General features: G+C 43.5%; 1 protein-coding gene across 1 annotated transcript in view; it reads right to left on the bottom strand.

The window, feature by feature from the left end:
• Positions 1-27,362, bottom strand: part of KIF26B (kinesin family member 26B) — a 286,675-nt gene that overhangs the window by 17,039 nt on the left and 242,274 nt on the right. Inside the window, exons 10-11 of the mRNA XM_021716370.1 lie at positions 3,667-3,829; positions 7-2,631 (exon numbers count right to left, since the gene is read on the bottom strand). Of these exons, the coding sequence (XP_021572045.1) occupies positions 7-2,631; positions 3,667-3,829 (2,788 nt within the window). The remainder of the gene's footprint in view (positions 1-6; positions 2,632-3,666; positions 3,830-27,362) is intronic.

Genomic DNA, 27,362 nt, shown 5'->3' on the forward strand with positions numbered 1-27,362 from the left:
CTCGGCCCTCTCCAGGGAGAGGCACTCGTAGTGGCTGACCGTGGTCCTGCCGAGGGAGTTGGTCCTGCTGGCCAGCTGCTCCAGCTTGGCGCTGAAGAGCTTGCTGCTGCTGCTGCTGCTGCTGGAGTCCTTCGTCTTGCCGCTGGGCTCGTCCGCGAAGCTGGCCAGGAAGGCGGCCGGCTGGTTCGAGGGGCTGCTGGTGCCGCTGCTGCTGGCGCTGTGCTGTGGGCTGGCCCGGTTCTTCTGGTCCAGGCTGGACTTGCGGACAGGGGGCAGCGGCGGAGTCCCTTTGGGCCGAGCCAGGACGCCGTGCTTGGGGGACGCCACCTTCCTCTCCAGTGTGGCCTTTGAGGGCGGGGTGCCCACCCCGTTGGTCTCGGCAGCACAGTGGTAGAAGAGGCCGTCCGGGTCCTCCTGCCTGCTGGCCTTCTGAAACGCCCTGGGGAGGCTGCTGGACTTCACGGCCCTGTGGGGGTGCACGGGGCTCAGGGGGGCCAAGCCGGGCAGGGCCATCTCACACCCGTCCACAACCCTCCTGAAGCTGTCGGTCACCGGGGAGGCGGACACCTCCCCGCTGCTGCTGCTGAGCCTGTCACCTGGGCTGGGCTTTCTGTCCTGTTCCTGCTCCGGTCTGGCCTCGGCCTTTGTGGGGCCAGTGGCAGTCTCACGCCTAACCCCTTCTTCGTTGGGATAAGCATTCTCTTTTTTCACCTCCTCTTCCCGTTTCAGCCAGGGGTCCCCAAATTTCATCTCTTTCTTCGCACTGACTTCCTTACCCTCCTGGGTCTGGGCCGCTCTGGGGGCTGCTTTGGGGGCCGCAGTGGACGCCTCGGGCTCTTGGACATTCCGGGGGCTCATGGCGATGCAGGGGTAAACTGTGATGTTGGTCTTCATGGGGATGTACCCTTCGCAGCTGCTCAGGTTCGCGGTGTTGGAGATCGTGACCATGGCCTTGCCCAGCGTGGATATCTTGCAGCCTTTGATGGGGGTTGCTTTGCTGAAAGCATCTTCCCCCACCTCGGACAAGATGAGCAGGTTGTCGGGGCCCGTCTTGGGCTTCTCTCTGCACACCACGGAGGTGTTCTGGATGCCGCCGACAAACTCCGGGGCCGGAGGGTCCGCCATTGCTTCCCCGTGCCCAAAACATGTCTGGGCTATGAAGCTGTGGCACGACTGCTCGCCGTCACTGCCAGCGCTCATCTCGCTCAGCCAGGAGCTGATGGAGGAGCGCCTGCTCCCTGCCTCCCGGGCCTTCTCCTCCAGGCTCAGCTTCGGGAGGGGCAAGAACTGCGTGATGCTGACCTCGGAGACGGGGGCCATGCTGGAATAGCACTCCAGGTCCTCACTGATGCTGCTGATGATGCTGACGGGCCGGGAACCTGAAGCCAAGGCCTGCACGGAGCAGTCGCTGTTGAAGCTGATGATGCTGGTGGGGCGGCCGCTGTCCAGCACGCCGCTGATGGTCAGCTCCTCCACCAGCGTGAACACCAGCTCGTCCTCGCCGTTCAGCTCCAGGGGCTGCTGCACTGTCACCATGGTGGTGCTCAGGATCTCTTTCTTGGCATCTGGAGGAGTTGCTGCCTGAGGCTCGTCCTCCACGGGGGTTTCTGGGAACCCTTCGCTCCCAGCAGACATGGATTTCTTCATAACCTGGGGGCTCATTCCAACTGGGGGGGTGCGTACCTCAGGCTGCAGCAAGGACTCGCTGGATGCCACGCCAGAGTCCTTGCTCAAGGGGGCACAAGGGGTGGGAGCTGGCAGGACCCCCTTCTGGGTGTAGACTTTGCATCTCTGGGAAGGAGAGCTGGGTGGTTTGTACTCCGAGGTCTTGGACAGGCTGGCGATGCCCAGCCTGGGGGAGCCCATGGGCCTGGGCTTGCCGTCCACAAAGCCGCAGGAGTTCAGGCTCTCCCGGCTGCTCTGGAGGCTGGGGCTCTGCACCAGCTGGGAAGTGCGGTGCTGGCTGCTGCCGCCTGGGATGCTCCGGGGTGAGGCAGGGCTGGGGCTGTGGGCGGGTGCGGCGGCAGGCACGGGTGAGTGATTCCGCTGTACCTTCGGGGCCGGGGGGTCAGAGCCTTCTCTGTCAGTCAGCTGCCCATCAGACCCGTTGTCTTCCTTATCAGACTCTGAGCGTGAGTTTGCCCCAGCAGCCTGGCTTGACGGGGGGCCTCTCCTTGCCTGCTCTGCCCCAAACTGGACAGGCAGTTCTTCAAAGGGAAACTTACTGGGCTCCTCGCTGCCATCGATGCAGTCTAGTCGCTCTTGCAGCTCGGCGAATGTGTTACACTTCAAGCAGTCCCTTTCTGATTTGCTGGCTGCGGCCTCTCCTGCCTCTCCGGGCCGGCTGTCGCCCCTGGTCTTCTGCAGGGCTGGCACAATAGGGACAAAGTCTGGGGGACCCTCGTTGTCGGTGAGCTCCTTGTCTGAGAGGGCTGTGCCGTTCGGCCCAATGTAGATGACGGTGTCGCAGGACTGCTCGCTGCTGGAGGAGTAGTCAGGATCGCTGGACAGGTGGGCGATCGGGAAGTCAGGGTCCACTGTGGCCCTGGTGTGGAAGGGTCGCAGCTGGGTGGGCCGGCGCATTCTGCCTTCTTCACAGGAGCTTTCTCCCCCAGAGGAGCTGGAGGTGTACTGTGAGTGAGATAACAATTAATGAGGAGGCACTCCCAAGGCAGCCCCTCACTATCCTCGGGACCCCAACATCCCGCAGTGAGTGACGGAGGCTGCTGACGTGACACAGGCTCCTGCAGCCTCCCTGGTTAGTCTCCCTGCAAATGGGCTGTTACTTGGGGCATCATTCCAGGGTACCCCAGTGTTCCAAATCATGGCTGTGTTTGTGAAGAATCCCTGTGTGCACACTAGGGAAACAGAGGCGCTGCTCACAAAAAGAGGCGTCCTGTCCAGGCCCGCCTCACCTTCTAAGTGCTCAGGGGCCACCGATTTGGCAACCTGTGCCATGGAACACTGATCGGAAATCCCTGTTTATATATGTATCTATAAAGGGGAGTGGTGTAAAAGGAGAAGGAAAAAAAGCCTCACATCATGAACATCTGACTCTGGATCTTAGTGGATACAGTCATGATGGTTTTCTCAACTACTCTTGTTCCATTACCACTGCCCTGGCCCTGCCAGTGCCTGAGAAAGCAAGTCTAGTGATTTCTGGCGGATGCTTAGTATCATCCAGAAACCACTGAAATAACAGGACAAATCCAGAGGCCAATAAAGGGCTCCTAAAAAGACAGCAGAAAGGGAGGACCCTGTGAGCAAGGAGTTCCCAACCCCCTTTGGCATCAACCCCTTGAAGGACAGTTTTCATCCTCACAGGACCAAGGCAGGCAAGAGGAAACCTGTGAGTATTTCCCATCTCTGAAATATTTTTCATCTCAAAGTAGCAATCCATTTGTACTATCTAAAGTGGACCAAGTGCTCCCTGTAGGGGTACAGGCTGGGTGATCAGAGGCAGCACCAGCTTTGGGGAGGGGACAAGACTTTCTTCTGCATCAGTCTGAGGGTTTCCTGACCCCGACATGGACACTGAACCACACATCAGCAGCACAGGTGCACATGTCTGGGTACTGGGGGATTCACAGTACTGACTTCTGACTCAGGTCCAGGGCAGGGCTCTAAAAGCTCCTGTATCTCCCACACCCCTTGCAAGCTCCTTACCTTTGTCTTCTTCTTCTTCATCCTCAAGACTCTCGATGCGATCTGGATCGTGGACAGGGTCTCTGCGTAGTTCCCGGCCACGGCCGAAATGTGAGCGATCATGGTGGTGCGACAGTTCATGTTCCCCAGAGATTCCCGCAGCAGCATGGTGAGTTTGCTCTCTCTGCCAAAGTGAATTAAGGCTACATTAGTGGGCCATGCTTCACTGTGGCTGTCAGGGTGGGACTTCAGGCCTGTACATGGCCATTTTGTTGTGGGTGGTGGAATCCCCCCTCTTCTTTTAATGGCATACTAATTAGCATCATTTTCCAGCATGGGGCTATTTGTAGTTGGCAAGCACTGAGCAAGTGCTTCTAACTCCAAGGATAGAATTCATACAAAGCACCTCCCTTGGCACTTCTGGTTTGGCTGCGATGGGATGCTCCTGTGTGTCTGTGTGTGCATATGACATCGCACATAATGAGGCCTGGGAATAGAAAGCAGAGGAAGGGACCGAGAGAAAACAGCCTTGTGGCCGGTGATTCAGTGTGCTACCTGCATGCATGGCCCTTTTCTGGGAGTTTCTGCACACAGGCAATTCCTGCAATGAAATAGTCCCCCACCATGAACTTGTATTGATCTATGTGCTTATGGTCTATGCAAAGGCTCTTTTGCCAAGAAGCTGCAGCCACTTTACTGGCATGGTCCCTTACCTCTCATATTTGCACACAGGAGCAGTGAAGGAGAAGGCATTCATATTCCCAATGACAAGCAGAGGTACACAGATAGAAGGCCAAGGGCTCACTCAATCAGCAACAGAAAGCAGAGTTTTCTATAGGAAGGCATCCTCCAGGGACTCTGCAGGTTCTGTGTGGGGCCAGTGCCCTGCACCGTGGTAATGAGGCCTGGGGGTTTACAGATGGTGTTTCTAGGTCTTTAAGAATTGACCTGGAGGAATGGCTCATGTTTTTCCATTCCTATACTTGTCCCAACATTTTTCCTGCCTTGCTTTTAAAAGGCCTCTGCTTACTTCATCCACAGCACGCACCCTCTCATCTGCTGCCAAATGTCATTTCATCACCGGCACGTCCCCTGATCCTGAAGGTGGAGGTAGCCCCTTTGTTTCTCATGCCCTGTGTTTGTGTCTCTGTGTTGTGTCTGTAATGCCAGATGAGGGGAGTTTGTCCTCATGTCCATGTCCGATCAGCCATCCCCTGCAAATCTCCCTGGAGAGGGACCATCGAGCCCAGCAGTCCCTGTGGGAGATGCAGGCCACTGTCAGCAGAGATGAGACCATCTCACACGTGACCTGCATCTGGCTTCAGGGAGGAAAGACTGTGGTATGAGAGCAATAGTTTTTTCTTCCCATCTGGGACTAATTAAGGTGTCAGTTCAGGGGCACTGGGCTCTCTATGGCTCGGTTCCAGAGTAATTTAAACATATACCAGGGCTTCCCTTCAAGCAAAATACCCAGTGATGGAAGTGGTGAGGTAAGGGGTAAAAAAGAGGAACAGGTTGTAAACATTTAACTCCCTTCAAAATGTATTTAGCAGGAATGTCATGGACACTACTACTTGACAGGGGACATCAAGCCACATTCCGGCTGACATTCTTAGCAGAGACATATGTCTGTGTGTGTTTTGGGCTTTGTCTTCAATGTGGAAAGTGGAAGATGGACTCCATTTCGGTTAGGTTGTGGTCATATACAGTCGAGCCTTCTTATTCCTGATAGTTATGCTCTATAACATATCTGCGGACACTGATTTAGTGAATACTGGGCCATTGTTCAGGGGAAATATACACAAGAGGTTCCAGTGGACCTCTAGTCACAATAGTTTTTTTCCTTTTCTTTTTTTTTTTTTTTTTTTTTGAGTTGGAGTCTTACTCCGTCGCCCAGGCTGGAGTGCAGTGGCATGCTCACAGCCATGCCAGCATCGACTTGCTGGGCTCAGGCTATCCTTCCACCTTAGCCTTCCAAGTAGCCAGAACTACAGGTGTGTGCTACCATACCCGGCTAATTTTTTAAAATTTTTATTGTGGAGACAAGATCTCGCCAAGTTGCCCCGGCTGGTCTCAAACCCGCAGGCTCAGGCAATCCACTCACCTCGGCATCCCAAACTGCTGGGATTATAGGCTGAGCCACTGAGCCCGGCCACAATAGTTTTTTTCAGTTGGTCAGTACATAACCTTGCTAATAACACACCTTACTTAATATCTATTCCTTACAAATCATGAATTATATACAGTATTTCTTTAAAATAAACCACTAGCTAAGAAGTGTTAATATTTTCCTGCCCTTGGGTAATGTGATCATAAACTTTTTTGGCTTTCAACAATACTATCCATTCTACTTTAAAAAAAAAGATGTTTGGCTGAGAGCAGTGGCTCAAGCCTGTAATCCCGGCACTTTGGGAGGCTGAGGCGAGGGTACTTCCTGAGCCCATGAGTTCGAGAACAGCCTGGGAAACTTGGCGAGATCCATCTCTATAATAAATCAAAAGATTAGCCAGGCGTGGTAGCATGCACCTGCAGTTCCAACTACTTGGAAGGCTGAGGTGGAAGGATCACCTGAGCCTAGCAAGTTGACACTGGGGTGGCCATGAGAGTGCCACTGCCCTCCAGCCTAGGTGATGGAATGAGACTCTGACTAAAAAAAAAAAAAATGTTCATTATCATGTGAACCCACAAGTTCACACATGCCAAGACTTCTTTCAACAATATGGACTTTAAAAAAAAGCAGCAACACACATTTGTTCATATGATTGAGTCATGAATGGGGACACACGTGGCAACACACAGGGCAAACAGTTTGATATCACAGTGTTATATCCTTGTGTTCATCTTGTCCATAGCTGCATCATATACTGTAGATGTTACCTTAGCACTTTTAAAAATGCCTTGCTTTTCAAAAACCAAATCAACCCTCTTTTGAAGTGGCCTTACAGATCGGTGAAAATCACCATTAGAAAACGCAAAAATGTGAAAAATGTGGCATTACAGAGACCATAAAAAGGACACCTGTGTACAGTCTGACAGCTAAAACACGAAGGCCCGAGCATCACTTTGCTCCACCTCTGTGAGGAACACGTGTATCCGTCGACTCAAAAATGTCTCCACTCCACGCGTGTCCAAGAGTGACTGTGAAACCTCCATATTGATTTGTGGGTTACAAAGAAATTTTAGTGAGTAGGCGAATTTGTAAACACGGAATCTGCAAATGATGAGGATTGACTGTACTGTGAAGTTCCTCATGCTAAGCCTTGTTAATCCACTGCATTCGGCTTAAGGCATACCCTGTGTCTCCTCGTGACCTTATGTGAGTCCTCAGGAAGACATACCAGATGGAACACAAGGATATTACACTGTGATATCAAACTGTTTGCCCTGTATGTTTCCATGTGTGTCCCCACTTATGACTCAATCGTATGAACAAATGTGTGTTGTTGCTTTTTTTTAAAGTCCATATTGTTGAAAGAAGCCTTGGCATGTGTGTTGCTTAGCAACCAGCATTTGCACTCTGCTAGTGGAAAGTAAGGCAGTAAAGCTGCTAGCGAGCCTCCTTCCTGTGGACCTCTCTGGACTCTAAAACATGTCCTTAGGGGAGCAAAAAATGGTACACAGAAAACTTTGGCTTTTTCAACCTCATGATGATCATTTAACTTGGAACACAGACAATTAAGTTAGGGAGGGCAGGGGAAGGAAGACTGAAAACTGTAGGCTGAACTTAGTGTCTCTTGGAGGGAAATAAAAAAATTTCCAAGGCAATGGTCAGCACAAACTCAGCCCAGCCTTTGTATCAAGACTGTCATGGGAGGAAGGGAAGTGCAGGGCTGCTGGCTACCCTCAGCCCAATGCCAGGATGGAAGGAGGGAGGTAGAGGCTAGGAGGTCATGTTGGTGGGAGGGGGCCCTGGCTGTGGAGGACAGGTTGGGCAGGTGCAGGAAGGGACTGGGGACAGAGCAGAGCTGACTAGGGCCTGAGAAAGGATCATGCCGCTCTTTTAAGTAGCCAGGTTTATGCACGCATAGTCCACCTCTCGCCTACCCTGACCACATACATCTTTGAAGATGATTTTTGGAAAAATGCCTTGCTTTTAAAAAACCAAATCAACCTCTGATTCGACATAACAAAAGGATAGAAAAAGAACAGGAAAATGAACACTTTTTTTTTTAAGTCAGAGTTTCACTCTGTTACCCAGGCTGGAGTGCAGTGGCACATTCATGGCCACTGCAGCCTCAACCTGCTGGGCTCAGGCAAGCTTTCCACCTCACCCTTCCGAGTAAACACTTTTTTTTTGAAAGCAAGATTTATTGAGAGGACAGAAAAGCTACCACAGTGGGAGGGGACCTGAAGGGGTTGCCCAACACTTTTTAATGAATAATAATTCTTAAACAGCACATAGCACTCCAGAACAGGGGCTGAAAAACTAGGGTCCTGCAGGCCAAATTGGCCCACTCCCTGTTTTTGTAAATAAAGTTTTATTAAAACACAGCCATACCTATTGTTTATATATTGTCCGTGGCTGCTTTTCTGCTGCAATAAGAGTTAAGTGGCTGTAAAAGAGCCTATGTGGCCTGCAAAGCGAAAAATATTTACCATCTGGTTCTTTACAGAAAAAATTTGTTGACCCCTGCTCTAGAGTAATGATGTAACATAGTATCATCTCAGATACAGACTCATCAACCAGAGAATGAAGATGCATCTTAATTTCCTTACTGTTCAGACTATTCAATAATCTGTTTCTAATTTGGATAGTTGTCTGTGGTATTGTTCTTTTAGTCCAGATGTTTCATGGAGGAACAGCTAAAGCCAACTCCATGGAAACAAGCAGAGGAAAAAAAATGCTTGGCTTTAGAAATCATGCAAGCACCAGGCCACAGCCACCTGTGACTGCCCAAATCACATCCTGTTTCACACAGAAGCAGAGTCTGTCCAAAGGGATGGTGAGGCTGTTTGTGTTCATACAATTAATTAACTCACTAGGGTATGCAGCTGCTTATTCAAGAAACATTTATTAAGCACCAACTCGGGGAAGAGGGACTAGACTGTACTCAAAAAGCCCATAATCTAGTGAGAGAGACGGACACGAACACACAGTATGGTATCCTGTGATAAAAATTAATGACAGAACAAATCCAAAGCAGCACATAAGGAAAGACCCCTAGGGACCAAGGGACATCTCCACTCATCACTATAACTCCCTGACTGCTGGAGAACACCTAGCTCTACAAGTATAGCACAGTTCTGTCTCCTTGCTTGGGGGGGATCAAAGGATGTACAAGGAATTCTTTCCTTGCTTTAGGTCTCCAAAACACCCAGGAAGCTCTACAGGCCCAGCCCCTTTCTGGAAGGGCGGTATGGAATCAACACATTATTGGTCCCTTTGGAGAGGAAGCCCTTGCACCTGGTGAGATGATGCAGGCTGCCAATGAATATGACGTCCAAAGTCCCATGCAAGGTCTTAGCCACCAAACCCCAGGCCCTGGCATCTACCCATTGACCACCAGGAGGAGACAGTGGAGTGAAGAGGAGTAAGAAAGACAAGAAGTAGAATAAAATCATGGCCTTGAAGTATATTTTCTCTACATAAATGGTACTCCACGCCCTCTCTCCACTGACCCTGCCTTCTTCCTGTTGGTCTGTGAACATCTTTTGTATTGTCCCCTGAAAGGGCACCAGTGATCCTGTGAAGTCAACCAATATGCCAGCATCCATGGCCCATTGCTCCTGGCCAAGGTGGGCAGCATCTCTACAGTTCTTTACCCCTCATGAAAAGGAGATTTTTTTTTTTAAGTGGTGGTTTCACTCTGTTACCCAGGTTGGAGTGCGGTGGCATGTTTACAGCTCACCACAACCTTGAATTCTTGGGCTCAGGCAATCCTCCCATCTTGACCTCTCAAGTAGCTGGGACCACAGGTATGTGCCACCACATCTGGCTAATTTTTTTTTTTTTTTTTCAGAGACAAGGTCTTGCTATGTTGCTTAGGCTGGTCTTGAACTCCTGGGGTCAAGTAATCCTGCCACCTTGGCCTCCCAAAGTGCTGGGATTATAGGTGTGAGCCACTGTGCCTGACTGAGATTTTTGTTTGTTTGTTTTTTTAAAGGATGAAGGTAACTGCTCTTCTGAGAGAGAGAGATTCTGTCCTATGTGTCTTCTAGGTCCCAAGCAAATATCTATTTCTGACAACGTTGAGCTGTGACAGACTGAGACACATACGTCCATAGGAGGAAAATCACTTCTCTTGAGTTTATTAGTAAGGGCCCTGACCCCATGTTTATGATGAGGGACAACTTGACATGCCTTCCCTCTGGGAAAGCCACCTGTCCTGCAGAAGCAGTCTTGTCTCGGCAATGTTCCCTTCAAGGATGCTAACATGGTAGGGCATATATTATCTGGTTTTTGGTACTAGACAAATACCAGAAGCTTGGTACAGGCTGAGCTATCCTCATGGTACTTTCAGAAGGAGAAGTACATGAAGTTAAAGTGCTGGGTGCTGGTCGGGCTTGGTGGCTCAGCCTGTAATCCCAGCACTGAACCCGTAGGTTCGAGATCAGCCCGGGCAATTTGGCAAGACCTCTTAGTGAGACTTCATCTCTACAATAATAATAAAAAAAATTAGCCGGGCATGGTGGCATATGCCTGTGGTTCTAGCTACTTGAAAGGCTGAGGTGGAAGGATTGCCTGAGTTCAGCAAGTCGAGGCTATGGTGGCTGTGAGCATGTCACTGTACTCTAGCCTGGGCAACAGAGTGAGATTCCAACTCAAAAAAAAAAGTGCTGGCTGCTCAGTTTCAGGTTTACTTCATGTATACTGCAAATAGCATAAGTGGGTATCTCCTGTGGGAAGCCGGGAGAAGACTGCATAACATGGGCAACCTAGATACAGAAGCATAGTTCTCAGGTCTTCTGGTGAGGCTGACTCTGGCTTGTATAATAAAGTATTAGCAAAGATAGTGACAGTGCCCCGCGTCCAGCATGAGTTAAGAGGTGCTTCTGCAAACACTGTCACTCTGCAGTATGGGAGAAGATCAGTTTTCTCATCAGGGAAGAGCTTAGAAGCAGACCCTACAGAGAAGCATCCCCGCCACCTGGCTGAAGGACCAGTTTTTATAATCCCACCAACATGCCCCATGTTATGAGTTCATGTCTTGCTTATCCTAAGACCACCCACTGGTAGAGGCCTTGAAACATCCTTTCAGAGTACATGAGTTAATGTAATTATTCTCTTGCAGAACCTTTTTAAACATTATAAAGCCCTGAGGTGAAAGAAGCACCATTTGGGTGTCTCTGAAGCAGGATAATACATGTCGAGATGTGTTCTTCCCTGTACCATCCTAGTTGCACAGGGCTGGCACCATGATGACTCTAGGACTTTGGTGACAGTGCCTGATGAGACAGGAGAGAAGTAATAGTGCCCAACAGAGGCCTGCTATTCTTGGTGAAGCAGGTGTCCCAGCGAGACAATTCTTCATGAGAAGTCTCTGAGGGACATCAGAAAATACCTGGATGGAGAATGCATACATAAGCTGGAGGGTTTACACTGCAAGGATGGATTAAAGTCAGTGAATCTGAGTTATAACTCTAATAGTTTATTACTGTACACATAGGAAGATAAAGTCTAGATGAAATTTGGGCACATGAATCCATTTGATTCTAAATATCAATGTTCTTTTTATCTAAATAAGATAAAATCCCCATTAATTCAGCCTACTTGTTGAGAAAGACCAGCTGTAAACAGTGAACAGTCTCAATAGAATCTTTTAAGTATATGATGTAATTTGAATCTATAAATAACAGAAGGTTTCCAGTTAAAGTCCTAACCGATCTGCTTTGATCTCATTTAACAAGATTTGCTTGCAAAGACTAAAGTGGATATAAACCATGGGTTCACTTACATAAATCAAGTGTGTTTCATAAAAACTGTATTATTCACTTGTTTATCATTCCTTCTTATCTAGACCAAGGAAAAACATCATCTCAGTGATGACCATGCAGACTTAGTAGACTCTGAATTATTCTAGATATTCTAAGTTTTGCTCAGGAAATTACGTTCATCTCAAGAACACTGGACAGGTGTGACATCAGAAACTCTAAAGGTAATTCACATGATAAGAATGATGATATAAATAGTTCAGTGATTCCAGGATACAATTCTGAGTCAAGATTGAAAACTATTTTTAGAACCATAGAGTATTTGAGTTTAAAGAATAATTGAGGGTCACTGTATTTTCTAATAAAAGGACTGCTGTGGTAACAGTCCTTTCTGGTTCTACTTTCTGGTTGCATATTTTTTAACTTGGGAGAACTTACCAACTCCCAAGGCAGCTTGTGTAATGTTTTTGAATAGCCTCAATTATTAGGAAGCTTTCCTTATATTCCTTTTATCTTCCTTAAATCTTTTGTATAATTTCTAACCCATGGGTGCTAGCTCTGTTCTCTAGGATTACACAGGGTAAAAACAACGCCCTTTACTCACCCTGGTCCTTCACATTTTAAAAAATATTTATCATGTCTTCCTTAAGGGTTTTATTGCCTAAGAACATTTCATGTACCTTCTATTACTCTTCAAATACTTAGTTAACCAACCAAGCTCACACTAATCCCTCTCCCCCCAATTTAGTACTTCCTCTCTGGTCAGACACGAGTAGCAAAGAATTTGGCTTTGCCCAAAGAGAGCTCTGACTTTTTCCATGAGCTTCTGGGAGGTGAACTGTGTTATACCCAGTAGTTGCCTTTGTTTAAGGTTGGGGTTGTTCACATCAGATCTTAGGGTGAGATGGGCCATACCTGATAGTTTTAGGATGGGGACTGGCCACATGAGAAAGAGCGACCATGTAATTTAAGGCAAGGGCTTTGGGTCACATGGTATCAGTCAACCTGGAGACTGCGTTCAATCACATGGAATGTCAATCAATCAATCAATCACGCCTGTGTAATGAAGCGACAGTAACAACTCTGGACACCAAAGCTCAGGGGAGCTTCCCTGGCTGGCAATACTCCATATGTATCATCACACGTGGATTCCAGGAGGGTAACGTGTCCTGAGGTCAGTGGAAGCTCCACATTTGGAACCCTTCCGGACTCTGCCCCATGTGACTTGCTTTGACTGATTTTACTCTGTATCTTTTCCATGTAGTAAGTTATAGCCATGAGTATTTTCAGTGCATTATGTGACTCCTTCTGGTGAACTATGAACTTGAGGGTAGTTTTAGGAACCCTCCAAATGCACAGTTGGTGTCATAAGTGAGAATGGTCTTGTGTGGACTCTTCCCTCTACCTTTGTAGTTGGACCCTAACTAGTGTCAGAAGTCTTGGATAGACTTGGCAGTCTGGGAACTCTGCTCTCAAACTTTAGCATTTGGCTGACTCTTGAGTAGTTCTCTCAATAAGACCCTGAGAACAAGGATGGTGGGAGCTTGTGTTTTTATTTTGACCTTTCTTTACAGTGACTGAGCCAATACTTACAACTTATTAGCTCTAGTCAGGAAGGAAAATATCCTAAAGTTATTTGTATTCAGTTTATCATAATTAGGATCTAGAAATGTCAATACCTTGATGAAAGAACAAAACAAAAACCAATAACTTAGGAGGCAAATTAGTAGACCTTATAGAAAAATAGAAAATAATAGGTCTATAGATTTCCCCTCAATCAACAGACTGCCAAAAATTACATATGCAAATGAAGTTTAAGATGATATAAAGGGGTGCTGAATGACTTGATAACAAGATGCTGCACACTTACTGAACGTGTAGACTGTTCTGTAATAGATGCACACTTGTTATTTAATCCACCTGCAGGACCAGATTAAGAGTAACAATAATGCCCTTATCACTACTGTAATTTAGAACGTAAATACTACTCTGACATGTCTCACATTGTCTGAAGTTTCCCTTCCATTTACAATTTTATTTGGCCCAAGCCATTATCATTAATTATCAATGCTTTGCAATAGACGTTTCTATAGCCTTGTCACTTTTTAAAGAATATATATAGTGGTTTATGACAGCTTTACTGACGGAGGGATAAAGAAGCATCTCAATTATATTGCATTATAATCATTACACATCTTTTGAGTAAAGATGAGCTCATTGTACTATTTAGAAACTTTGCTGTTTTTCAACTTTAAATCATCCTCAGGTTCAAAAGCATGTGTCAGAGATCTCTGCAGCAATCCAAAAGGGAGTTAGGCACTGATGGGTGAGAGACGGAATCATGTTGTCATGGTAACCCAGAGCTTCTTCCTCAATTTCTGTTCACCCTTGTCTTTCCCTGTAGATTTTTAATAATCCTTAAGAGGAAATAAAACAAAGAGCACAAATGGAACTCCTGCTGTAATGAAATCCTATTTCAACCCAGTGCCTTCTCTCAAACCTTTCCTACTTTCTTGCCCTATACCATCTTTGTCTCCTAGAGTTAAGTTTGCATTTTTAGAACATTCCTATGCTTTTCCATGAGTTTTAATGTTTGTTTCAGGTGAGAAATATACAAGAAGTTTATATGTGATGTGGCATTTGGGCAGCACCTCTTTCTGTGTAGTTCAATCTGTGATCTCTCCTCAGGGTTGACATTAGAACTGTGTAGAATCTGGGCTTTGAAAATCTGCAAGTGTATTTAGAGTTCTTTTTTTTTTTTTTTTTTAAATGTGTTTACACACACACACAGCCAGGAAGCATCTGGAAGGGATTAATCTACTTTAAAAAAACAAAACCAACTTACTCTCTAAGCAAAACCCTAAGATGACAGAGCCTTGTGGGTATTGGGTAAATTAGGGGGCTTTTATTTTCCAGCTCTGGAAACTCAGGTGAGTCCCTCTCCTGCTGCATTTCTTGGAAAGGGTAAAAAGAGGTTAGATAGGATTAGGCCAAAGGTCTAGGGTTGATAATTACACTGGATCACACTTATGATTATTTTGGATTACAATTATGACTATTTCCAGTCTCCAGAGTTCGATCCAGCCAATTCCATGCTATCTCTCCATTAAAATAAAATAAATAGAGAATATGCAAAGATGAGCCCCAAGCAGCTACCACGCTTGCATTCACTTGACTGTCTTCTGATCTTGGGCACATGAAAGGCAGAAAGATCTAATCCCTCTGCTCAATCAGGCTGCATATCAGAGGGTACGCCTCATGTTGTAGGATCGCCTTCCAAGAGAGATGCCGTAAACGGGCTCATTATGTGAGGCCAGTTGGATGGTAACATCACCCTGTTGGGGATTCAGACTGGTTTAGGGAGGCTGGATTCGATGATGAAATGTGTTCCTTCCTGTGAGCTCACCCTCACATCTCTCCCTGTGCAATGTCCTTCTGTTAAGCCAGTAGTATGGAGTTTAACACAGGATTCTGATTGTCAAGGTCCGGATAAGCCCTATCTCCTTCAACTTCTGTCCTCTGCTCTTGATCAGTGGCCTTTTCAGCACTCAGCTGGGGATACTGAATATGGTTCCAGAAGGACTGGTGAAGCACCCATGCCACAGAGACCACTAATCCCTGAGGTGGGGCCCCCGGGGACTTGCCTCATGGTCTGTAGACTGGCATGACTGGGGTCCCAATCTATTTACTCCATTGACTGGCAGTCTGGAAGGACTCCTCCTTGTCATCCGAAGGTGACAATCAAGACAAGTTGATAGCTTTGGACCTGGAGCTGTTCAGCTAGTTGGGTGACGAGGAAGAAGCTGCCTCACTGCATGTCCTTCCCTGCTGTACAGGCTCTGGGAGTCACCACTCTGCTCACAACTCCTTGAACACACTGTGAACGTTTGAGCCTCTCCTGTATCTGTGTTCATCCCAGGTTCTCAGCCTGAAATGCCTTTTCCTTTCATCTCTTTCTAAGGGAATTCTTCCACTTCTAGCTGAAATCCATGAATCCACTAATAATTTGGGGGAAAAAAAGGAAAAAAGTCTGACAGTACTGGCAAATCCTGGGTGCTCGTGTCCTCGGAAGTCCTCTGCCCTTTCATTTTTAAAATTGTGGTGTAAAATATACATAACATAAAGTTTGTTATTTTAACCATTTTTAAGTGTATTGTTCAGTGATTAAGTTCAATTACATTGTTGTGCAACCATCAGCACCATCCATCTCCAGAAGCTTTTCATCTTTCCATTAAGTAATACTTTCCCCTTTCCCCACTCCACTCCTAGCTGCTGGTAACCAACATTCTACTTTTGTGTCTATGAATTTGCCTATTCTAGGTATTTTGCATAAGTGGAATCATATACTATTTGTCCTTTTTGTGTCTGGCTTATTTCACTCAATGTACTTTCAAGATTCATCCGTGTTACAGTAAGTATCAGAATTTCACTCCTTTTTATGGATGAACAGTATATTCCATTATATGTATATGCCATATTTTGTTGTCTACTCATCTGTTGACAGGCACTTGGGTTGTTTCTGCTTCCTGGCTATTATGAATAATGCTACTATGTACAATAGTACACAAGTATCTGTTTGAGTTCCTGCTTTCAATTTCTTGGGGGTATATACCTAGGAATGGAATTGCTGGGTCATATGGCAATTCTATGTTTAACTTTTCAGGAACTGCCAAACTTTTCCCACAGCAGTATACCATTTTACATTTCCACCAGCAATGCATAAGGATTCTAATTTTTCTACAACCTTGCCAACACATATTTTCTGTTTGTTTTTTTATAATAGCCACCCTTCTGAGTATGAAGTGGTATCTTACTGTGACTTGATTTTCATTTACCTAATGACTAATGATGTTGAACATCTTTTTCATGTGTTTACTAGGCCATTTGTATATTTTCTTTGGAGAAATGTCTATTCAAGACTTTTGCCCATTTTTTGAATTGGGTGCTGTTGTTAAACTGTAGGCATTTTTTTATATATTGTGGATATTAATCTCATGGTAGATATTACACTTTGCAAATATTTTATCCCATTCTATGGGTTGTTTTCAGTCTCTTGATAGTGTTTCTTGATGCACAAGATTGCCTTTTCATTTGTAGGCAATACTTTATCAGTCTTAGATTTTCACTACTTTTTTTGGCATCTGTAGTTCAAAAGCTTTCCAACGTTTGCTTTTCCAGTGAAAAGCCTTCCAATGAGAGTGACTGAGGATTGCCTATGCTATTTTATCTTAAAGATGGTTGTCCAGTCTCATCCTTGTTACTTGTAGACACCTAACTAGTTACCAGCTGGGGGAAACTTGAAAGATTATTGTTAAGCACATGTTCTGTGGATTGCTCAGGTATAAAAATTTCTTTTGAAATCAAGTATAACGTACTTTCAGGAAGGTGATGAAAGCAACTCTGTTATAAGGCCTTCTGGGTATCATGTGTGGTTTAAAGAAACATGATCCCACAGTTTTCACAACATGTACCAATTGGATTGGTACTTGGCACAAAGAACAGTGCATAGTAATTGGAAGGAATTAAAAGGAAATGAAGATTAAGAATGCTTTCCATTATTGGTACGAGTCTGGAAAAAGATGCTACACAGAGGCCACAATTCATATCATTTAATAACTTAAGGGAGAGTCTGAAATTTTAAAGGGGAATGACTTGGAGGAATTACACATCTCTTGACAAAGAATTAAGAAAGATTAGAGTTTTCCAGTGACATTTGTTTTATTTGAAAAAAGATAGCTATTGGTGCACAACCTTTGCATTTTTTATGTTGATAATTTGATAACAAATAGCTATTCATTTCTCATGTGGGATAAATGTGGCTTGAATTCAAGGTCCAATTGCTATTTTTCCTGTCAGGTCCCTAACTGGTGCAGTTCTCAAAGTCCTGTGCTGACAAGAGGCTTGCAAATTAGGAATTAATCACATCTTCCTTATGCCACTACTTTTTTTTTGGTCTGGTCTTTTTTTGTTGTTTTAGTTTCAAAACATCTCAGTGCTTTTCTTAAGTGTTGCAAAGGGCACTCAGTGGGTTTGTTGGCTGGATGACCCAAATACCACTACTGATGGCTCCTTCCTAGAGAACTGCATAAAATGGGCAGAGGTAATTTCTCTTCTTTCTGAACATCCAGGACCTAACACACTGTCCAGCCTGGTATTGCCTTTCTATAAATATTTCAATAAATATTTAACAGGTATTCTTCTCCATCAAAAGAAATCTCTCCCCAACTTCTAAACTCCACAATTTGCAAACCATCAGCTTTCCTTCTTCATAGGTTCCATGGCCAGAATGAATCTAAGGCACACGCTACCGCCTTGGGCTGGAATGAGTGCTTAGTACAATCTTGCAGTCTACCCTACATCATGGCAGAGAGACACTTTCAACCTCTCAAAGTGTTCTAGAGAACAAGCCATGGCCTACTTGGGCCAGCACACTCACAGTCTTCAAGAATAGATCACAGGAGGGTCATCTACACCAAGGTAACCACTAAGCCCCTCTTGAGGAATTCGTACAATGTTCCCCAAAGAGGAATGGTCAGAACCATTGATATGCCCTCAGTGAGGCCAAGACTCTGGCCAAGTCAAGACAGGTCCGCCTGAAACCTGTGTCTATGTTACAACCCCAGGTTGTCCTTATATTAATACTACACAGGTATGAACATCTCTGGAGCAAAAATATTTGGTCCCAGCAGAGTGTTTGAGTTATAAGGGCTGATGAAGTTGGTTGGTACAGTCAAGTTAAACACTTTTGGCATGTAGAAACGATATTTCAAAAAGGGTAACAAGGTCATCTCTGCTTGCACTGAAGTGTGAGAAGAGGAAGCAGCTACCTATGTGGTGGGCTTTTGGAGGGTCTGGTTACAAAGCCTAAAAAACTGCCCATTTTCATTCCCTCAGGCGAACACACAGAAAGTGTTATGCTACTTGGGAGTTGTTCATTCAACAAGCATGGATAAAGAATCTGGGATACAGGAATCCTGCTCTAGGGCTTTTTTTTTTTGAGTTGGAGTCTCACTCTGTTGCCCAGACTGGAGGGCAGTGGCTGCTCCCAGCCACCGCAGCCTTGACTGCTGGGCTCCGCTGATCGTTCCGCCTCAGCCTTCCGAGTAGCCGGAATTACAGGCATGCGCTACCACGCCCGGCTGATTTTTTGATTTATTGTAAAGATGAGGTCTCGCTGCCCAGGCGGGTCTCGAAGCCCCAGGCTCAGGCAATCGACTCACCTCAGCCTCCCAAAGGCGTGGGATTACAGGCTGAGCCACCGAGCCTGGCCTCTAGGGCTTTAATTAAGTTGACCATATTTCTTACTTGCCCCAAAGTCTCAGTTTATGCCTATATCCTGCATCCTGTCTGGTTTATTTTGTCCTGGATTTCTCTTTTTTTTTAAACAAAGAATTAGTAAGACTTATTAAAATGAGATGGAAGAGTTGGGTAGAACTTCGCTTTCTGCTCCCGTGATCTCATCTAGTACCATGTGAGACATGTGGAGTGAACAGAGTTCACACTTGAAGACATAATGTTCCTTCTAGGTTGAGAAGCTTACAATGCTGAAATACACTTGTAATTGATGTACATACGTAATTTGTAACTGTGTTCAAATACAGTTCTGTTTCTACCCAGAGAAATATAAGCTGTAGTTGTCAAAATTCATAAAATTTACATAAATTGAGTTAGAGTAACTGAACTACAGACATTTGTGATGAGGGTTAAATTGAATTTTTTAAAAAGCAAACCATGATTTCATTAGGAGAATGTGCAGTTTCTCTCTTTGCTGCCTGTCATCAGTTGAATTTGAGAAATATTTGAGACTTTAAAGAACTAGTTTAAATGATATGAAATTGCTGACATTAGGCAGCTTTTAACTTCAAAACACACTTTATGAATCAATCTAAATGATCTCCAAAAAGTATTGGAGTTTTGGAAACAAGTCATCTAAAATTTTGATTGCATTTTGTTCAAAATAAGTGGTAATCTATAATCAAATGTTCAACAAATGAAATGCAAAACCTCAGCCTTTGAAGCTTGAAATGAATTGCAATTATTAAAAACAAATTTTGCAAACAGGAGGACCCTGAAATGACAATAGCTCAAACGCATATAAAAGATTAAAATGTGAAATTCTTTAATTGTGCTCCAGAAATTGACTTGTGGGAAGATCCTTTGAAACTTTAACACACAAAATTCTTTACTGAACTGAGAAACTTTTATTCTTCTGATATGAACTTGTCATTGGTAGTGGTGTACATACATTCATAATTATTTTCAACCAAACTTATATTCTACCAAGAGAAATAGAAGCTGCAGTTATCAAAAGGTAGATAGTTTTGCATGTTAAGACACATTCACACATACACACACATACATAAATATATCAGAAAGTCAGAGAATAAGAATAATGCTGTGGCTTTAAGATAACACTAAAGAAACTAGTCTGAAGAAAAATGTCACTGACATGGTATTACTCAGATATGGTAGAGACAATGATTAAAATATATAAAGGCATATCAAGAATAATTATTCTGCTTATTTTTTAATGTCCAGATATGTAATATAAAGATGTTTTAACATTTTTAAAACTTTGATATAACAGATATTTTTCTTTCTGAGAAAGTATTTCATAGTTGAAGGTAGGTTTTGAATAGAACTAGTTGTATAGGTTCACCAATAGAAATGGATTTGTCAGAAAAGATTTCAAAACATTAAATAATATTACTTAAGTACTCCTTTTCATTCTCAAAAGAGTCTTGGCTTGGATAATACATCATACAATTCCCTTACTTATAATTTAAAAGAGGGAGAATGTGTAACAGAAAAAGAAAAATAGCAGAAGTACAATACCATAGGCTAGGTACCTAGAAAGGCCTTCTTGCCAAGTATAATTAAATGTTGTGGATATTTTTAAGAATCTTATTAAATGCATTGTTGACCTTGCAAAAGGACAAGAGATTCTCAGACCAAAGAAAAAAGCAAGTGAAGTTGGGAACTCAAGAGAAATAAGCAGAATGCTAAAGCTTGCTCTAAAGACACACTACACCAGGTAACAGCTTAGATGTATAGGGCCTCAAAGAGCATGGAAAGCACAAGTCAAATTCGAAAGCCTGCTCTGATTGAGGATTTTAATAGGAAAATCCCCCTCTTCAACAACTGTCCCCCTCATGTATTCAAGATGTGTTGTCTTGAATTACAGCACTGAGCAGCGGACAAAGACATTGTCCTAAGAATCTGGACCACAATCTGAATTACATGCAAGTTTGCAGCCTTAATTTTCAATATCTGGGTGGTCCAAAATATTTCAAGCTGAGACTGTAATTTAGATTATCCTCAACTGGCACCTAGTAGAAGTAAATATAAATGTTCTCTAAAGTAAACCATTTTTATCCCAGGTCTCACAGAATTCTCACCAAAAAAAAGAGCCAGTGAAAATGAGTAACTGCCAGACAAAAATAAACACACAAAGAAACAAGGCACCATGAGAAAGAACCAGCAGAAACAACAGATGGCAGAATGAGATGTTCAAACACAGATTAAAAATAAACAACAAAAAGTTGATTAACATGTTTAAGGAAATTAAAATGTTTAAAGAAATAAAGTAAACAACAACAAAAAATATGATCAGGAATGACCAAATTTCTGCTGCTGGACACGTTTGAAAAATAGGACCTGGATTTAGCCTTCAACCTTACCAAGAAAACCATAAAAAATATAAGAAAAAAATGGGTTTTGGATACTGGGTAATAGGCAGCAGAGGACAATAATCTTTGAGAGAAGGGAAACAAATGAGGTGGATCTTATACGTGCCCCAGCCTACTGCCTGAAGTTTCCAGGCCACAAAACAGAACAGGGAGCCCACAATGGGCCAGGCAGTCATCTTGCTGAGATGAGGAGATGAAGTTCAGACTCTGGAGAGGCCAAGGCAGCTAACATTTGCAGGACAAAATAGCAGAAAGGAAGAAAGGAGAGAACTGCAAAGAGAGAGAAAGAAAGAGGGAGAGGGGGAGAGAGAAGTTTTGAGGGGAGAGACAAACTGATCAACTAAGAGCGAGTAAAAGTACACTGGAGATCTCAGACTGAGCACGGATCTGCATGCATGTGAGAAATCACCAAGGCTGCAGAAGGAAAAAGAGAGTCGGAATAATCCTTGGAGCCAACAAGGGACTGGAGTTAATTTGTGTTCAAGCTGACAGAGTAGGAAGGCCTGCTAATATCCAGGGCATCAGACAGCGCTCTCAGCTCTCAGGAGGTCATTGCTCTATCAGTGGGGTCGAAATAGCCCTAAACTGCATAGTACCTGCCCTTGCAAAGCTTAAGTGCAAGCCTAGAAAGGAGCAACCTGGTTCCAAGTAACTAACTGTGGAAGTCAGCAAATATACTTCTAAATGACCCATGATCAAGAAGTAATTAAAGTGAGAAACAAAATATTTTGAACTAATGATAGTGAAAATACTTATTTTCAAAAGTTGAGGACACAGAAAAAAAGTAGAGGGCAATTTAGGTGATTATATGCTAGAACAAAAAACGATGAAAACTGCTAAGCTAAGTAGCCACCTTAAGATGGGAGATAAAGAATGGCAAGGTAAGCTGAAAGAAAGTAGAAGGAAGGAAACAGTAAAAAGCAGAAATTAATAAAATGGAAAACAAACATAACATAAAGAAAAATGTAAGAGCCCAAAGCAATTAAGACAGTGTTGGTATTGGCACAAGGACAGGGAGCACAGACTCAGGATCACACAGAGGAGGACACTTGTTATATGACTGAAAGATTGTTCCCAATTAGTGGAGCCCTGATAAATGGTGCTGGCAAAAGAGAGTTACAAAGCAGTAGCATCCAGAGTTTACAAAGAATTCCTATGAATCAATAAACAGAAAGCCAAGCAACTGTATAGAAAAATAGAAACAGGATCTGGAAAAGAGTTATACAAAAAGAGAAACAAGCACAAACAAAAACAACAAAAAGAGAATAATGATCACAAACATGAAAACATACTACCCTTATCAGTAATCAGGAAAACTGCAAATTAAAATGACAATGCCATAACATTAAATACCCACCTGATGGTCAAAAGTTTAAAAAATTTAGATGATACAAATATTGACAAGGTGGAAACAGTGGGAACTCTCATACATTGTTAGACCCTTACCAGATAGTGCTACTTGAATTTGACCTAAGAGAGTACGTTACCTTACCAGAGCCGCATGGGAAGGAGGGCCCCCAGGAAAGATCAACTTTGCTGACGGGACAGAGTTAAATGAGGACTAGGATACTGGAGGTTTTCTACAAGGTACAAGCAAGAGGCTGGGAGGTAGGTCCAGGGACCTTGAGAGAGGAGAAAGGGACACAGCACCAAGTGTAGAGGTGGTAATGGTATGCAGGAATCAGACTCTGCTCAGTCACACTTTCGCCCCTTACCAGCTCCACTGTCCGTGACAAGTCAGGTGTGGCTATTGAGATTTCTGTTACCTGTTCTAGGTAACAAAGGAAATTTGGAGTAAATCTCTTTTGGCCAGTTTCTAGTACTGGCCCCATGGGGTTGTCATGAAGATGAAACGACTTACCAGATAAAAAGAACTGAGTATAGGGCTTGGCACTAGTAAGCACGACCTAAGTTTAATTTTAGCGACGATGATGACAACGATGATGTTGACAATGATGATAGAGCAAGTGATTTCTGGGCATAGTTTGGCACTGAGAAGCAAGAAGTACCATGAGAAGAAAAACCCTCACAAAAAATGACACCACCACCAATAACAAAAATTTCCTCAAAGCATGAGAAGCTGACTTCCAGGCACCTGAATTAACACTATCAACAATTAACTTGTGGCTTGGCTGTCACAAGGGGCTCATCTCAATGCCCTGCACAGCTGCATTCCTAGGAAGTAAGAACAAATCATATCAGCCCAGATGTGGAGGTTCCAAGTTGTCACCCAGTGGATTAAATCTAAAAAAATGACAGACACCTTGGAGTACTGGTTGGACTGGATAGCCCTGTCTTCCTGGCCAAGCAATGTTATGTAAGGAATGTATACTCTGGGTCTTAAGCTTGGGAGTCTATGGCTTGGCTCATTTTTAAACTCGAATGTATACAGAAAGAAGGGTTGCTATGATGGGGTTTTGCTATCTTCACTCATAACTTCAGAGAATAGTTTGAGATACACTAGCAACCTCTTTCTTACTGTGGATCATAGGGCTGGACATGTGGCTAACAATATGTGTGTTTTCTGGACTTAGCAGAGAAATACTTGGGCTGCTGTCTGGACTCAGACTATGGTGCACTGAAGTGTTTCACCTACATCTTTGATGGTCTATATTCATTCACTTCTACTCTTTGCTCCTGAAGGAATGAGACAGAAGACAGTGGGTTTAAGGTAGGAATTGCCTGAGAAAAAAACTCAGCTGTCCTTGTATAGAACAAAATCTGTTTTCAGCATATGAGAGGATACAGGCCAGGGTCATGAGAACCTGAGAATTAAGAGGACAATGGGAAGTTCTGGTTCACAACTTGGATTCACTGGTACCACATGCTAAGCAACTGAGCTGGGAGGTCACGGTCAAATCCTATCTGAACTCCTTATATGCTAAGGTTTATATTAGACTACCAAAGTCATATAAAAGATTCTAGAAAAGAGAGGCCATTCTCATAGCCATCATTCTCATAGCTCTCCATGGTGTACCAGATGCTTTCACATGCATTATTTCACTTATTCCTCATGACAAAGCCACCTGCCATCTTCTCTGCATTTCACAGATGGATCTTAGGACCTTCAAGTCACATAGGTGGCATGTGAGGAGCTGGGGTTGGATCTTGGTGTCTTTTTCACCACACCACATCCCAGGGAATAATATGGTGATGGAAAAAGAAGGTTCTGGAGCCCGACTACCTGAATTCCAATCCTCGCCTACCAGTACTGTGGCATGTGACATGGGCAATTTGCTTGATTTTTCTGTCTCGGTTTCTTCATCTATAAAAAAGGGAGTAATAATTGCATCTACCCTTAGGGTTGATATGAAGATTAAAAGAAAATATTTGTATTATATAGAGATTGTGCTTACACTAGCAAATACTCATACAGTGGTAACTTTGTTACTCTTGTTACCCATGATTCTAAGACCATGTAAAATGGATGCTTAAATGGGTTCTTCAACAGAGGACTCAATGCCAAAAGAGAAATTCTGACTCTACCCAAAAGGCCTTTGGAGAAATAATCACTTGGTTCTTTTCCATTTACAGATTCTGGATTCCAATGCACGACTTTGGTGAAGAGAACCCTTGGCTTTTGGAAAGTTCAAATTGTATGGGGTTTCAAGGTGGCTATTCTCCTTTTCCAGACAAAATTGTCAAGCAGGGGCTGAGATGGGTTTCACTATTCCAGCAAGAAATAAAGCAGGGAGGTTTGCTTTCTCAGTCACAGTGAAAAGGGCTCTGGGCTGCAGAATCATCCAGCCTCTTAGAATAGATGGAGGCTGAATTAACAAGTGGGAAGAGTCTGCAGGTGCATCCTTGGGCTTGACAACAGAGACTCTCATCTCGGTTATTTAGAATTGTCTAGTAAAAAGTGAATCATTAGAGCCGAGGAAACTCCATCCACACCTAACCTAACTGTCCTTCTTGACACCAAGGCACATAGTCTTCAAGATGTAGCTCGACATTTGTATTATCATCAAGTGGTAGGCTGCCATCCCCAGTTGGGGAATATTAACTAGTCACAAGAGCAGCCTCTCCTTAGGGTTCTTATGCATTCCCAGAACTTTTCTATACATACATCTTTAGGGTATCTCCTCCAAAACCATGCAATAAATGATTATTATAAAGAGGGAGTTTGGGTAATAAAACCTCTTGGGCGAACTCTAAGACATATTTGCTTCTACTAAATTTTAGACATTTGGAGAGTTGTTGTAGTAAATAGGAATCTGTATCTGTATCTTGTATTTATTATTATCATTACCATAGAAAACATGTTCACAGATAACTTGCTAGAACTTCTTACCTCTTCCTTGAACATACTTTATAATGTGACTTTTAACGGCTTTATACCTTACACTCCAATTTGCATGCTAGTTCCTTCTGTCCTACTAGTCTGTAAGCTCTTTGTGTCAGCCCTAATGCTTAGAGTCATACTTTATATTTCATAGATGCCTGATAAATTTGTCTAAATAACCTGGTGGAGCAAATATAGTTTTTGCTATCATATCGGGTCCAGAAATCAGGGCTATGGCTTCAGTGCCTCTCCACATCCTAAACAGCTGATATTACCACAAAAACATACACTTTACAATAGTTTAGAATGGGACTCTGACAGTCACAAAGCAAGTCTGATGGCACAAAGGTGTCCTTCCTCTAGAAAGTGGGCAGGCTACTAAAAAGTTGAAGGCAGGTGTCTGACCCACATCTATGACTAAAGATGTAGGGGTTAGGTTGGTTTGATTCAAATTAGTGCAAAATAATAAGGAACCTGAAGAAAAAGACTCCGTCATTAGCTTGATGAGATCATATGATAGGAGAGATAGTATGTAAACAAATCATTATACCATAAGCATCTATAATAAAATAGCTACAAAATGCCATAAGATTAAAGGGGAAAGGAGATGAGAGAAGGATTGGGAGAAGATAAAATATTTGAGATAAGACTTGAAGAATAAGCCAGAACAAATTGCAAGAAATTTTAGTATTAGAAAATCGATTGATGTAATTGACCATATTAAATGATTAAAGAAAGAACCAGGTGATCATCTCATTATATGTGGGAATAGGCTAGATAAAATTCAACCAGTTTTAAACATTTTCTTGGAAATCCATCAATAGAAGAACAAATATTTTGTGATATCCTCCTACAATGGAAAAATCATACAGCAATGAAAACTAATAACCTGTAGTTATGTACATCAAGATGGAACTCAAAAACAAAATATTGATTAAAAGAAGTTTTAGAAGGACAGAGAATAGAGTATGATTCCATTTACATGAAGTTCAAAAGCAGACAAAACCAAATGATATATCTTTTAGGGACACATACTTTGGTGGTAAAACTATAAGACAAGCAAGGAGCTTATAGACACAGAATTCAGCAAGATGGTCACCTCTGGAACAGGTGGGAGGGTGATGGAACAGACAGAAGAGCACACTTGGCACCTCTAAGGCATTGGAATGTTCTGCTAGGACCTGGGTGATGGGCACACAGGTACTGAATTTGTTATTCTATAGACTGGGCTGATATATTTCTACATCTGTATATACAGTACATTTTACAATTAAAACAAGTGAAAGAAATAAGAAGCAGCTTTCTAATAGAGAAGGAAGTCCAGGACAGTACTGGAATATAATATATTCTTTTTTTCCCCAGAGTTCAGCTGTTTAATGAGGGACATGGACAGCTGAAAAGTGAGAAAGCATGAACAGCTGGAAAGTAAGAAAGAGAGAACAGAAAAGCTCCCACAGCGGGAGGGGACCCGAATGGGTTGCCCCATAATATAGTCTTGATAACTATTGATTTAATAAATGAATGAGTGAATGAATAACCATTATAAGCAAAAGAAATAGCATCTACAGAGCATGTGGGCATAAGAAGGCATGGGGTGTTCTGTAGTCTCTGATCAGAAGCTTCTATGATCAGAGAGGTGGGTGGGGCCCAAGTTAGGAATCACTTCATAGGCCATGAAATGCCCGCATTCAACTCCATTTTGTAGGAAGCCATGGAAGGGTTTAAAGATTGAGTACCATCAGATTTGCATTTTACAAGGGACTTTTGGCAGCTATGTGGAGTATGAAGAAAACTAAAATCTTCTCCCCTACACCAAAATGAATCCTTACAAATAAACAGTGGATATGGCATATACCTTTAAGGAACAGAGCAGT

This window comes from Carlito syrichta, unplaced genomic scaffold, assembly GCF_000164805.1.
Source record: "Carlito syrichta isolate Samal-C Ts95f unplaced genomic scaffold, Tarsius_syrichta-2.0.1 Scaffold308800, whole genome shotgun sequence".
NCBI classification, from domain to species: Eukaryota; Metazoa; Chordata; class Mammalia; order Primates; family Tarsiidae; genus Carlito; species Carlito syrichta.